Source organism: Homarus americanus, unplaced genomic scaffold, assembly GCF_018991925.1.
Source record: "Homarus americanus isolate GMGI-L3 unplaced genomic scaffold, GMGI_Hamer_2.0 scaffold23598, whole genome shotgun sequence".
In the NCBI taxonomy this organism is placed as follows: domain Eukaryota; kingdom Metazoa; phylum Arthropoda; class Malacostraca; order Decapoda; family Nephropidae; genus Homarus; species Homarus americanus.
In genome coordinates, this window is record NW_024731054.1 from 2,921,453 (window position 1) to 2,937,595 (window position 16,143).

General features: G+C 35.0%; 1 protein-coding gene across 1 annotated transcript in view; it reads left to right on the plus strand.

Annotated features, from left to right (window-relative positions):
* The window catches only part of LOC121867516, a 37,395-nt gene extending 21,468 nt beyond the window's left edge, over window positions 1-15,927 (plus strand). Inside the window, exons 11-12 of the mRNA XM_042367492.1 lie at window positions 6,376-6,417; window positions 14,382-15,927. Coding sequence (XP_042223426.1) covers window positions 6,376-6,417; window positions 14,382-14,695 — 356 coding nt within the window. The 3' untranslated portion in view covers window positions 14,696-15,927. The remainder of the gene's footprint in view (window positions 1-6,375; window positions 6,418-14,381) is intronic.
* Window positions 15,928-16,143: the final 216 nt, after the last annotated feature.

The following is a 16,143-nucleotide window of genomic DNA, read 5'->3' on the forward strand; positions in this document are numbered from 1 at the left end:
CAGTTTAGTTGAGGGCGTCCAACTCTGTGTACGAGGTAGACGGGAACGCGCCTTCCACCCGGCCTCGCCGAGGGGTTGTGTTCGTGCCCCTGGGCTATAAGTCTAATGTGTTATTAAGTAAACCCCTTTCATGTCACAACAGAAATAAAAATAGTTTGAGCTGGAGGTAAATTTTCATTCATGTAATAAAAAATTCAAAGATAGCTTAATATAAGTGTACAGACAACAGTACAGTACAAAGGAGAAACAACCCTGCAAAATTAGGAGACTACATGAAGGAGTTAAGTTTACTATTTTTGAAGTTGTTACTAAGAACATTGCTCAGTAATATAGTAAATGATTAGCTGTACTTAATGTAACTTTAGGCAGTAGAAAATAGAGGTTAGAACAGCAGATGATCTAAAATGAAGACTACTACAGTGCTGGGGTGATCATGATATACTGATGACAGAGCTTCAAGGGTGGAAAAGTATTATGAGTTCTGAATTATAGCAAACTTTTATAGAAGATATTTGAGAACTGTATATGGTTGTAGCAAATTGTTTATTGATAATAGGCTTGAGAACTTTTGGTTAAGAGTGTACTACAGAAGTCCGAGCCAACTGATGTATACAGTATTAGAATATTGGGACTTTATATGCCACCTATTTTATAACCTGATGGTAGTTCAGAATATCTTGTTCATATATAATTCTATTGTCTGCTATATGCTATGGGTTTGACTCCTGGAAGTTGCAGGTGGGTAAACGTAAGGTTCACCCCAGCCACAAGACTCGTCGGGGTCAAACTCATATGATTTGGTGGGTGTTATACAAGTTGTTCCTCATTGACTTGGTCATAAATTGAGTTTTCTGATTTAAGCTGTCAAAAGGATAAAAGGATTTATCAGATGTTCCTGTAACTTTATAGAATAGAGAATGGAGGAGGGGATAAGGAGAATAAATTAGGATACAAAAATAAGTAGTAACATGGCCACCCACACAGTAACTGAGGTATCATGGTTAAGATAAAGGTCAGATAAGAAAATTGCGATTTGATAAGATGAGGGGCAACAAAAGTGTTAACGGTCATGTTGGAAGTTCAAGGTTTCTGTGTGATGATAAATACTTCTAAGTAGAGTAGTTACTTAGATATAAGTTATGAAGGCTTACTGAAGAATGAGTTGTGTTGTGTATGGTACTGATAGTTTGTGTTGGGTGTTCATGTACAGTGTCAGTGTCGTAGTATTTGTTGATTAATTCCTTATGCTGTCTCAAAAGTATTATTTTTGTTGGGAATACAGGTTTACTTTTTATGCTGTTGTAGGTGTCATGTGGAAAGATGATCATATTCTGAACTTGTCCAAGGTGAATTTGTAGATCATTTTATATGTCAAGGATACAAAGTTTAAGTTACTTCATAATTATTTTGTTCTGATTATTTTAGTAGTGTGTAGAGGAAAATAAAATTGACCTTTTCATATATTTCATCCCTTATATAGATACAGACAATATGAAACCCTTATTTAGAGAGGTACTGTACTAAGAATTGATCTTGCACACATTTGAAATACATTTACATGAACTTAAGAACATTCAGACATCTTTCAGGAATATTAAAGAAATTGCAAGTTTATATTAAGAAACTTGATATTATAGACATGTTAAGATTGTTTACTTTTTTCAGTTATTTATATATATTCTGGACATAAAGCTGAGGCTTGTATGTAAAGGTTTATCCTGCAGTGTGTTAATACTGTAGTGCTTTGGATATGATTCCTTGAGTAGTCCAGCCAAGTGTAGTATTGTACTTACTTTTAAGATTTTGTGTAAAACTGTGGTAATGGAGTTTATTGTTGTGTGTGTGTGTGTGTTTTGGTCTGGTGTGCCAGCAGTAGCAGTAGTCATTATTTGTATTATTTTATCAGATTACCGCTGTTGCTTTTTATGCAGTGATATCTGTCATTCCAGAATAGTTCTTATTTTTATAAATCAAAATATGTATGAAGGTGTTTGTAATCACATTGCTTTCTAAAAAAAATTTTGTAACCATTTTGATTTGCACTGCTTTTAATATTTACATATACATACATAGATGGAGATCATAAATTGTGAGTTTTGACATACTGTAGTTGTAAAGTGACCACTAGTGAGTCATCAGAGACTGTGTGTGATGTAACCAAACTCTTTTCTCTCATGTTGTTGGGAATGAAGTGAGGTTAATAGATTAATAGATAGATAGAAAGCTACCTCAGCATGTAGTGATTGCAGCTTACTTTCATCGTTGAGATTTGTGATGAGGGAAACTCGTGCCTTGATATTTGAAATACTGTATTGTACTCCTCCCTACTAGAACACATCTTGAAATACAATGCAATACAATATAGTACATTCTTCCTTCTGGCCAATAATGATAGTCATTTTTTGAGGGCTGTTTACTTGAATGAAAAAAATCCTCTAGTCAAAAAATAAGTTTTGTTAATTTGTATAATCTATATTTCTTTTATTTTACTATTAAAAATAATTCGAAATAAGGGGGGAAGAAAATGTTGTGAGGAGAGGAGAGACACAGTAGTGAAAGTCATCATAAGTTCAGGTTACTGTGTACAATAGTTCATCCACCCACCACCTGCTTCATCCAACATCCACACACATGTCACACTCCACCATCTGCCTCACCCAACATCCACACTACACTCCACTTATATTAGGTAAACATATAAGCTCTCAAACAAACACACAAAAATGCACATATGCAGAAAGAGGAGGTTAAAAGGTACAGCTGAGGTTAGGTTAGGTTAGGTTTGGCTAGGTCAGGGTAGGTTAGTAAATATAAATGTCAAGAATCTTACTGTTAAACCTTAATATAGATGAAATAAAACTAAAACCAGATTATCAATATGTAAAGCAGTGAAATATATTACAGAATATAACTTTAGCTCAAAGTTAGACTAGTACATAAAGTTGATCATGAGTGTTAGTATCCCAACTTATACAAGGATTATTGGCAACAAACCTCGTTTAACACTGGCCAGACAATTATTATTATTTACTCTACGAAATACACAACAGAATTTTTTCTTTTTTTCTTTTTAATCATAGTACTGGGAGGGTTTTTTTTAAAGATCTTAGTGGACCATTTTATTTCTCCATGATTATTCCTTCTTAAACCTTTACAATAGATGCATTTGAAGTCGAGCTTTTCATACCAAGCTTACTAATCATAAGCTGACATGACTGAACATCGATGTCTCTCAAGATGGCTCACAGTTTATGCTCTCCCATCGCCACGGTATTGTTGTTTAGATGTGGTTGTTGCTAGTGCTTGATGCATCTATTATTTGGATAAATAAATAAATATGCAACTAGTGATTCCCCTTTTTAATTACCAAACCAACATTGTGATAAGTCTCCCAAGATTTTAACACAGCTATCTATCTATCTATCTATCTATCTATCTATCTATCTATTTGTCTGTCTGTCTGTCTGTCTATCAGCCTCACTCCATGCATAACTGAATGAAGTGGATCAATTGGTGAAGCTTAACATGATAATAAGATACATGCTAATTTACTCTTTTAAGTCAGGATTGTGTTTGGGTGGAATTTCTTATGACACATTGGGTGGTCTTGCTTGTGTATTACGTACTCTGTGTTGCTCAGCTTTCCATTACACCATCTCTCGTACACTAATCATCAACGTTCTTCAGTGTACATTTCGTCTCTCCCTGTGGATATGTTGCCTCTGTCTGGTTAGGTTAGGTCAACTAATCGTATGAAGGGTTTAATAGAGTATAGTTCATCCACCCACCACCTGCCTCTACTTCATCCAACACCCACATATATGTCAGTCTACACCATCTGTCTCGCCCAGCACTCATATACACATAATTATGCCTTCGTTGAATCCCTGATATGTTGAGTTTGTTCACTCATCACTTTATACCATCTACCAGTAAACTCAATCATCCACACTTCATTTGACTTGTGTACTGTACTCCATATAGTAATCTCTTTCACAGATTACATCACTACATGCTGTGATATCCCAGTACCAATAGTTTCTTTCATATTTTTATTACTATTAACAGTATGTCCACAGTATTTGTCTACAACTTTTTTTCTCTTGCAATTTTTCACCTACTGTTCTGTTTACAGGGGGAGGAATCAAAAAGCAACTCTGACTTACCCTCTTTTTTTCTTTCTTATCTGCTGTAATGTCCCCAAGTTTTGTCTGTGTTTTGGTGACCAAGGTCTTCACTCAAGTGTTCTAAAAAATGACGCTTCAATCACTCTACTCTGTCATATATAATTAGCAATAATAGCCAGGATGATCAGTAAGAACTATAGTCATTGATCATTTTCTTCTCCTTTCTCAAATACCTGTACTGTATAATAATCTTTGTATCCCTGTTGATTTAATATGTGTCACCTTTATCTTCTGTCTCCTCTGTGTTCATTATTAGCCAAACAGTAATCTAAAGATATATAAGAGTTATCAATATGAGGAACTGGTACCAGTACAGTACTTAACCACTGGTTTCATCAATGAACTTCATGACTACTAGAGTAATGCATAAAAAGTCACAAAAATGGAGAAAAAATACAACCACATTTCAGAGTAACACAAATTGGACTACAGTACTGTCACTCAGACAGTATTCCAGGTTGGGGGAGATGTAGCAAGTGGGGGACAATGAATAGATGGAATAATAATTTTAACTACTGTACAATAAGTCTTTTTGGTGTTGGTTGTGGGGCTTTGCAATCATAAAACAACTTCTTTTGATGTGCTTTTTTAATGTTAGACAATAGGATAGTGATAGTGGTGATATATTTTACAAAATAGGTTTACTGTTTCATAGTAACTTTTATTGTAATCTTTAGTGGGACTCAGAGCTGGAGCATCACTCTCTAACATGATTTATCTAGATAAGAAAGGTTGCTGTCAAGGCTCAAAATGAGGAATCCTTTAAAAGATTTAATGACAATGAATGAAGATTTTTTCTAAGCACTGAACATTTAAACTCCCAGGATAAACAGAGTTAAAAGAATGTGTTACTGTTCTCTGTGTAAATTTTTTGCTTCAAGTTTCAAAATAGCAACAAAAGGAGTTGTGAAGGAGTACTCACAATATTTAGAACCATACAGTAGTTCTAGTTGGTATATGAGTGGGGAATTTTAATTCATAGGCAAGTTTCCAGCATAGTAGAAGGTACTGTCCCGACAAAAGTGGGCGAAGCTTTAAGAAAAGAGGGAATATGTAATGCTGAGATAAACACAGCATAGAACTCAGTCACTCCAGTGGTTCTTAGGTCATCTGTAGACCCATCACTAGTCTCAGTGCTGCTCACCACCTACTTTTCTGTGTTGCTCGCCCCATCTATGACCATTTCACCAAAAATGAGTAGGATTTTTTTGCCATGTACATAAGCTTTCCTTATTATGATGCTGGGTGGCCTGGCAGGTGCTGGTCTTCTCATTCTTAGCACTATCACTTCATGGGCTACCTCACTCCCTTAACAGAATGGCACTCTGCTAAAATGTTTTTCCACCATCAGCATGCGCAGCCAATTGTTTACTCATGTGCACAAGGTCTAGTACAGTATACAAGGAGAGAACACAATCCTCCACTGTAGTTAGGAATCACTTGAGAAACAAATACCTCCAAGAAGAGAAGTGAGAGTAATACCAGTGATATTATTTAATTCTTTCTTTTAAGACAAAATGAATAGAGAAATATTTCACATGTAAGGAAATGTAATTAATTTTAGCTGGGGTTATGAAATTACAAACTTAAATAATATTTTTTTCTTATGGTAAAGACTTGTAGGTTTTATAAAGTAACAGGGTAAAATATTCATAGACAATGTACTTGAGGGCAAAACATGTAAACAAACATTAGACTTACTGGATTATAAACAAGAATAAAAAGCAACTGGGAGTCATGTTACCTGAGGAATGTATGATGAAGGTCAACAAGCTGATAACCTGTCTGACTGTCTCTGTTTTTTTCCAGATGAGAAATGTATATCTTTACAGCACAATGCATTACAGATTTTTATGGAGAACTTGTGAATGTTTGTACTACAGTATTACAGTATAATGGCAGTATTGTGTGAGGTCTCTGAAGACAATGTTGCTGTTGTAATACAAACATTTACGTGATTTCCCTGAAAATCGGTAAGGCAGTGTGTGAGTGTGTACATTTTTTTGAGCCCATACAATCTTAAATGTGGTTACAGTTTAATTGAAATTCTTCAAAAAAAATTTTTATTCTAATATATTATTATGATATACATTGGAGAACATTGTTTAAGTATGTATTCTAAAAATTAATATTATTTTTAATTATACAGTAAATAAGATGAACAAACATTGTTTTTACTTACATGCAGCCCAGGACCAAAGAGTAAAGGATATACCAAGGGATAAAAGAGGTTTGACTTTTTTTCTTAAGTCATAGCTGCTTGTAAGCTATAACATGTATTGTATCTTTCACACTCTCTCTGACTGTTAGTTCGCCGACTTATTTAACATCAGCGTAGCTCTTGATCACTTTTGTTATTAGTAAACATTTCTATTAGAGTACTTAATATGTATCTACACTGCACAGTATATGAGTTTTGGGCGGGTAAACTCACCTTTATAATAATAATAATTCAGTAAAACTCATACAAGTTTACATTTGGGTATGGTAGGCATGTACTGCATACAGTATAAACTCTGCAGTTATACAGGTTAGCAAGAATATCGTCAAGTGTAGGTATACAGTGTAGGCCATGGTAGTACAGAATACAGTTTCCTATGTGCCGAGACAGTGCAGGTATACAACAATGTTAAACAGTGAGACAATTTGACCAATGATAGTCGAGAAAGCTGTTAGATGCTTATTTCCAGGATGATTCTTTTAGTATTCATTTACCAACAAATGATAGAGCAGGAAGAGAGACTGGGTGAGTGGATTGTGTTAGTGATCACAATATACTTGTCAACACATCTTTAACTTGCTCCTGAATGTCACTCACAGAAACAGACGAGAATATTCAATCAATAATCTCATAAGTTGAATACTGTACTGTACTGCTGACGATATGTATTTAATGGGCTAAAAATCATAATAATTAAGACATTTAAATGATGAGCAGGAAATTTGAGATTGTGTTCAAGAAATTTAAATGTGCAGTAAGGAATTGTATGTTTCAGAATCCAGATAATCACTTATATGTTAAAGTTTTATTTTCCCACACTATTTTGCCATACTGTATATTATGTTACAAGGTGGTAATTATGACTAAGGTGTTTGATTATAGCTTTGTCTCAGAGTGTATGTGAAGCAATTGGGATATTTTTTTGTTTTAGGATGCTATTAGCTTTGTACTGCTATTTTAAATAATTTTATGTAAATTTTTAGTTATGCAATACTGTACTGTACTGTATTTTTAGAGATACAGGTAAAAATTTTCTGCATATTTGTAAACTAATTTTAGGACATTAATTGGTATGTGCTAGTACTGTAATTAATTGTTATTGTGTTTTTCATTTATAAGTTATTTTTATAGTGAGTGAATCATGTCACAAACTTTCTTGATGTATAAGCCTGATGCTGCATACAGAATCTTCACCAAATTTTTGGATTTCCTACAAACTATGAACTGTAGTGAGTCAAAAGGCACAGCAATTATGCTCAAAACCTCTGCTTCTTGGTGTGACTCTGAGACAGCCGAAACACTTGCCTCTTACTTACACTAGAATATAAAGGTTTTTGATGAGCAATACTGTTGTGACTTTATGTTAGTGTTGAGAAATATAGACAAGTGCTGTACCGGGTAGGTGGTAGGGGAGACAGTAAGAGAAACAAACCTGTGGTAGTTTTTTTCCTGTGCAACACTTCACTCCCCCGGGAACCTCTCTCTAAGGGGATGACAACAATACAGTATATTGAGTCTGTTGACACATTAATATCGTGCTTATTTTATATTGATGTTTACTTATCTCTATTAGGAGAATAATCAGGAACAAGTTCACAGTATTATGTAAGAGATTACTTTCATATGTAGATATGAGGACAGGGAAACACTTAAGAGAAAATATTATATACATTCATTGAGAAGTTAGTCAAGGATTGGCCCAGGAAACTAGCAAGGACCCTGGTGGCATGCAAGTGTTGTGCTGAGGGGTGAATTCCCTAGAGGTTCTCACATGTTTTTCTTTCCAAATATTTGAAAAAGAATATATATTATCAATATAAATGTACAGTACAGTAGTCAGTTGTTTCAAGGGCTATACGTACTGTACTGTACTCTCTTAAGTTATGAAGCTGAACAGTAAATATACACGCCCAGTATTTTCAGTGGTAATTTAGTCAACTGTTTTATTCTGATGAAATTTATGGTTTAAGATGTTGCAGATAATGAGGGTGAGAATCATTACCCAGATGTAGAGGATTATGATGGGGTCTTGCCTGGAGTGCGCGGTAAGAGGTAATTCAACATGTAGCTTCGTATCAGCTTCGTGGGATTCATTGTCTGTTGATTTCAAGCTTTATAATTGTCACGTTTCATCACAGCAATATGTGTATTACTGTAAACAATTGTTATTGACTGAGAATTAGTGAGCTTTGTTTATGGTGGCTTTGAGGAGAAATTTCCCTGAACTGTAGATATAAATACAGTAATTAATTGCATGTGATTGTAAAATAAATTGAACTAAATGCTTCATGCCTGATGTAAGCTTCTGTAAGCATATAGTATGGCAATGACTTTCCTCCACCTTCCATTATAAGGACAGAATTTTGTGGGGCCATAGAAAATTGTGAATGAAATGTGAAATAGAATCTCTTAATGGCAGACTGATTGGCCCTGTGAGTTGTTACTAGTGGAGATTCGTGATATGTTGAGATAAAAATTGTTTCAGGGGTCATGTAGATAATTTCATCATATAATGTGTTATCTAAAAAGTTGAGACTGTATAGCAAACCCAAACATATATGTGATCTCTGTAGCAGTGATTTGCATTAACACAATAAAGAAATAGTACAGCATTGGGGATACATAAAGAGTTAATGAATGGTTGTATAACAGATCCATAGTCTACAATTTGAGCATACTGTAATCTTATTATAGGCCATAGAAGTCAAATGATGTAGGCACTTATCATTGGGCTAGAGACATTTCCCTGTCTTAAGTTCTCCGGCATAGTTCTTGGAGGTAATCAAACTCTTGAGGTCATTATCATGGATGAGAGCGATGAAGGAGTCATCACACCACTGGGCATGACAGATGGACATATGATAAGGAGTAGCTGTTTTGTAAGGAGTGAGGAAAAGTGATAGGAGTTTGAAGAAGTCGTCAATATATGTTTGGTTTGGCTAACACATCTCCTGCTGCCTCTTGACTTAGTGGCTTTTCCATCTAGTGATTCCGATTAGCTGAAAACAATAATGGATTGAAATACTCAGACATAAACTGGAGGCAGGTGTATTTATCAGTGAATATTAATATGCATAAAAGGTATTTGAAACAGGCTGAGAAGGGCAAAACAAACAACCAGAAAAGAAGACTCACAGAATCCACAATAAGAATATGTTACTACTGGTACTGTATTTAAAAAATCTATAGATAAAAGATTTGTAGAAAACACCTTTAAAGAAAGACTGATGATAGTGGCTCAGACTTATGAAGTTAAGTGTTCCATACCGAGATATTTTAACACTTTTTGAGTGACTTATTTTGGTTTAGACATTTGTCAGACCAAGTGTGTGTTGTCTCCGATATTAAATGTCTAGTAAACATGAATATAATACAGTGTTATGCTGGTACATTAGTTACAGAACAGTGTGTCTTTATCCATCCATCATCATTAATCTGGTTAAGTAATGAATTTGTTGTCCATTGTTGTGTTTCATCTCTTAAGTCACTCTTATCTGAATATTCTTTCTTTGTACAGTTTATCTGTACTGAAAAAGATGAATAACATTTTGTATGATGTACTCATCTATATTATTAATTAAGATTAGTGTATATTTATTTTGTTGATGTCGGTCTAAGGCCAGGGGTATGTTGTCACTACTTGTTCCATCTGTCTGGACGTATGTTAAATTTTGTGTTCAACCAATTCTCCCCAATGACAAAAGACTAACCCAATTTGATCAGAGATTTGCTGAGTCTCCCATTGTCTGTACGAGTGCATTTTGATGGTGAAGTTTTTATGGGTGTTCCCTTCCATGGCTGTGGGATCATCCATTGTTTTTCTCACATCTTTTGTTTATAAATAGTATCATTCACTTATTAATGTGGTTCTTTACACTATGTCACCTTTCTCGTTGCAATACAAATACTGTACAGATAGTATTGTTATGGCACTAATTTGTCTCATGGATTGTTAATATGAATACAGTGGAGTGTGTTGGTAATGGTCATGGTCAACCCTAGATGAATTCAGATTTGTTCCTCCTTCATCTTTTCATTCCTCACTCTTCTTCATCTTGATCACTCCAGGTAAACGGTCACCCACCCACATGGTTTCTAACTTTACTCTCTCCCACTTTCTCTCTCTCTCTCTTTTTAACCTCTACATGTGCTATTTCTTTTCTTTGTATATATTTCTTAGTACCCGTGGACACAAGTTTTAGTGAGGACTTTTATGTAACGGTCAAACATATCATTCTATTGCTGGTTTCCCGAGGTCTGCTTTTAGGTGTTCAGTATTTTACGTCCAGTAGTGTATAGGAAGATTATCCAGTGGGGTTAATGTGTTGAGGGTTCCTGGGCTACATTTCCTTGCTCTCTGATTGAGTAGAAGTAATGCATGTTTGCCTGCCAGTCATACCCCATTCCCATCTACATAAAGCAGAAGACCTATATCAAACGTTATAGGAAATTCATATAAACATTTAAAACCTCCACATTTTCTGGTTGTAAATGTTGGTAGGAGTGTACAGTACATTGTTTATAATGTACTGTACAGTACATCCAGGACTTTAAGCTTGCAAATTCTCTACAACTTTGTTTCATTCCTAACTAAATAGGTGGAACTGGTGCACCTCAGAGTACACTATAAGGTAAATGGATTAATACAGTACAGGTACTTTATTTGGCTTGAATGTCTCTGGAGTTCAACATTAACACCAGGTTGTGTATAAACACTTTCATATACTGTATCTAATACATTTTAGTCGTACATAAGTATTAAGGTCACCAGTTAATCTGCAATAAATTGAAAAGTTAAGTGTATATTTTAGTTGTAAAATGTAAAACAAAAAATCAAATCGGTCAAGCTGTCTAAGAAATATGACTATTTAAAGGTTTTGTACATAATTTTGTTTTGCTCTATGTATATGGTAGCTGCCACACACGGCAGAAGATGGTTTTGGCATTTTTCACTTTATAGGTTTTTTCCTGAAGGTGTTAACACTCCTTACACTGGTTGTGCTATACTGTCTCAGTCCTGTTACCTGTTCTTTCTATTATTCTTGTTTCTCTCAGGTGTGTAATAATGACTTGTGTTTTTTATATTACTGCCACATACTTTACCAAAGATTTACAGCGTTTTTATTTGAACTTTAATAAATTAATTTCCCAAATGCTTGAACTGATAAGATATATACCGGGTAAGTGCTGCATGCAGTTAGTTGGAGATATTTGGTGCCTTCATACAGTACTCTAAGGTTACCAACTACTTTATGCAGAATTTATGCAGATGCATAGTATTTACAGTATATAACAAGAAAATGATCCAAGAATTATTTTATACACTCGGTATAAACTAAAATTTTTCACTCTCAGGTGATGTTTCAGGTTTTAATGTAACGAACACAACAAATGTAGGAAATTTAAGAAAGTTGGAGAAACAAATGAGAAAAGGTAAAACTCAGATGTTAGATGGAGAGATAGAAATAAGAGGAGATAATGACTTACACGGGAAGAAAAATGAAGTGTGGTTTCTTAAAAGTGGCACACAGGTGGAGGAGGGAGTCAGTCAGGTAGGAGGATTTTTCACACAAAACCAAGAACATGAAACTAAAGGTGATTCTCAAGAACAGATTGATGTTCCAGAAGAACAAGATGGCCCACTTGAACTTAATGCTCAAGAACAGATCGATGAACCAGAAAAACAAGATGGCCCACTTGAACTTAATGCTCAAGAGCTGATTGATGTTCCAGAAGAACAAGATAGCCCACATGAACTTAATGCTCAAGAACAGATCGATGAACCAAAAGAACAAGATCGCCCAGTTGAACTTAAAGCTCAAGAACAGATCGTTGAACCAAAAGCACAGAACGTAGAACAAGACGATGTAAATGCCCCAAATGCACAGGAAGAACTCAACCAACCGCAACAGCCTGGACATGAGTAGAAGTACCTAGTTTTGTCTGTCTGTTGGTTGTTGCCTGCAGGAAGTGAGTTAGTGTGAGTTTGCTTGCATGCTTTGCTTATTGAATGGCCTTTGGGATGTCCAGTTATGTACCAAGGATGTGGCTCTAAATGCTAGGAAGGGCTACTGGTTTCTGAGGTGTGTTGTATTTGCTTTATATCTAACATTGATGTACAGTTTTGTATATCCTGATGTTTCTCTTTTTTTGGGTCTTCCATATTCCATTCAGCTTTTGGTGCCAAGTGTATATTTTGATTTAGAAGGTGACAAGTATTGGGGTAATGGGGTCTTTACAGGTAGCTTCTGGCACAGTAAAATAATGGTGTGCTAAAATGTGTTACTTGAAGCTGCACTTGGAAATAATACAAAAAAATTCTTCTCCATGCACATTACCTATCCATACTGTAGTGTGTTGTCTTGAGCACACACACACTCACACACTTTATTTTAAGATTAAGTTCTCTCTCAAGATTATTTATAAGTATGTCATCATCAACACATGTAGAAAAGGTAGTGTATGTAATTTGTATATTGTAGCAGTTGTTAAATTTTGTATTTTTTCTAATGACAATCTGTACTGAATATCACTGTACGTAGTTAGTTTCAATGCCAGATTTTTACAGTAGCTGCTGTACTTGCCATTGAGATATTTGTTTTTATTTAGAATGTAACTGCACACATGAGAATATTATCCACATCAAACAATCATTTCCATAAATTCAGTGATAACGAATTTTGTTTTACTCGTATATTTCATCTTTTTTTTCTTTTCTTTTTTTGTTTTACCCTGAATTCCTCCACCAGTCACTTAACTGTTAATGAACACTGCATCCCAACTTCCTCCACCAGTCACTTAAGTGTTAATGTACTATACACCTCAACTTCCTCCACCAGTTACTGTACTTAATTGTTAATGTACATCCCAACCTCCTCTACCAGTCACTTAAATGTTAATAAACACCCTAACTGCCTTTGAATCTAACTTGTTTTCCTTTTACCTTGGTGACATCAGCAGATACATGTCTCATTTTTTACCAGATTTTCACTTATATTTGGACACAAAGGGTGAGTCTTTGGTGAAGATTCTACTTGTTCCATCATGCTTTGGGTGTTGGGAAAGGTGTACAGTATTTGGTGTTACCTGACTGATTGATTGCTTACCTGGGTAATATTTTTCCCAGAAAGTATAGTACATTGGTTAACTTCTGTATTTTCATAGAAATAGAAATTTATTAGATATGTAAATCCCTTTGTTCCCTTTAAACTGCTTTTCTGATTTTGTCAACAAAATCTGTTCTGTAACTTTTCTTTCCATACTGTAAATGGTTCTTACTGATCAACCTGCATAATCCATTATCAGTGTTTATGTACAGTACTATACTGTACTGCACTATACTACATAGTGTTGTACAATACTGTCATGAAGGTGCATACTGTTAAACACTTAGCTTGAGAGGCTCAGCTTCAGATAAATATTGTGATTAGAGGGATGCTGCTGAATCACTACAAAAAGTATTCACAGCAATACTGTATTATGGAAATAAACCATCCAATGGATTGTGCTCTGTTAGTGAAACAACACATTTGCCAAGTCCCAAGTTATTTCTGTAATGTAAGAAATTTGTTACAAGTCTACATTGGACTGTTTTATGACAGTACTGTACACCCATTTTGAGAAGGATAACAACCTTACAGTGACAGGAGACTACTTATACTACATAAAAATTACTTATAGTTACCATACTGTACTGTTCATGATTATAAACCTTGGAAATAATTTATTGAATATGATATCCTCATTGCAGTTCCTCCGATTCACTTTTGGAATTATAAATAAATGAAGTCAGGATTATTATTCAGTCATACTGTATTACTTGACGACACTATCATTTAAGGGGGCATATCTGTGTGTATTATTGAATCTGTCTTGGGTGAACTTGTAGGTATAGTACTGTAATCTCAGCCCCATCATACTATAACTGTCTTGGGTTCTTTTTCTTTATTCCTGGTGTATCTCTCACATGGCAGACAATTTGGACGCAGCCATAGACGAAGAGGAGAAAATCGTTGAGGACCTCATGGATGACCAAGACGAAGAAGGGAACGAGGTCAAGCACAACAATGAGAACGTAGATGAGGACAACGGCCAAGAGGACAACAAAGACCTCGGGAGGAGCGGCAACCTCGTGGGAGCTGTGGAAGTTCCTCAGCAGTTCCATCAACAAGAAGACACTCACCAGGATATGAACTTAGGGGAAGACCTCACAAACCAAGGCAACTATTATGAGACGAACCTAGATAACAACATCCGGAACCTTCGAAGACCTCCAGAATTGCATTGATGTTTTTGATAGGGAAGCGGTTATGTCATTTAATATATCGAAGAAATAACAGATAAATCTTTGATAAGTGTTTTAAGTGATTTCTAGTTTACATCAGTGGTATAAACAGCAGTGTGTGTTTTATATTGTGAGGACAATTACACAATCTAACTTAAAGACAATTGGACTACATGTATATTACTGTATTCATTCATACATATTCATACTTTTGTTTACCGTAAATACATCAGTACTAGTATAGTGATTCCTACAACGTATCTGTATCAGATTATGATGACATGATACTAGTACAGAAATATTTGTATAATTTTTGGATTTATTGTAAAGGAGAAGGGCATTATTTTAGGTTTGATATTATATATGTTTACTAATGATGAAGATGATGATTGTACATGTATAACTAACACATGTACAAAAATAGTAAATTATAGTGTTCATTAAGTCTATTGGTGTAATTTGGGGGGGAAAGGAACCACTCTGTATTTCACAGGAATATGGGCATGAGTAAAGAACTGTATACAAGTCAATACATAATTCACTCACTTTTGTAACCTTAGTGATTTTTTAGACAAATATTAACTTCCTGTGTCAGTAAAACCATATTTTATATATCTTTGAAATCACTATAAATTGGAGAAATAAGTTGTATTTACTTTTTGTGGTGTTACAGAGACTTTGGTGATCTGCCATGGTGATGTACAGTTGCCTGCACTTATACCTGGTACAGTTGCAGAAGTGTGTGAAATGTAGCAATTCTGTGGAATGTTTATTAAGTATCCATAATCTGGCTATTATTGTGGCATTCCTTAGAGTCATTCAAGGAGTTTTAATAAGATATAAACATGTACAGAGTTACCGCATCTCACAAAACATGCCAGCATATCAGGCATCATTAATCACACTGAGGAGGATGTTTTGGGTGGCTCTGGGGTGCTTCATGGACTACTGTACATGTACTGACTAAACACAGTCTTAAGTGGTGCCATGCATCTCCTACAGATGGTTTTAGAATTATAATTTTAAGAATTATGTAGCAGCAATGTGCACCAATTTTTTTTTTGGGGGGGGGGGGAGTCATTTACAAGATGGGTAAGACACTTAAGGTTTATACTGTACTGTACTGTGTATTATTGATTAAACTCTTAAAAAATACGAGATGCCCAGGAAGTGTTATGATGCATGTTGGTTACTATGCTTGTGATCAGATATTGGCAGTCATTTGTTTTTTTAAAGGAACAAACGTAAGATCTATGCAGTAGTAAGTTTTGTTGGGGATAGTGAAGGCGTCATGTCACCCGGGAAATATTTATTTTTTCACTATTGGGAAATTTTTCATCCTTGGTAGTGTTACCATAGATTATGGTAGTTGTTTGTTTATGTCATAGGTGATAGCTTTAAATATAGGCATTGGACGGTACAATATGTAGGTTTTTCTATCTCGGATCATT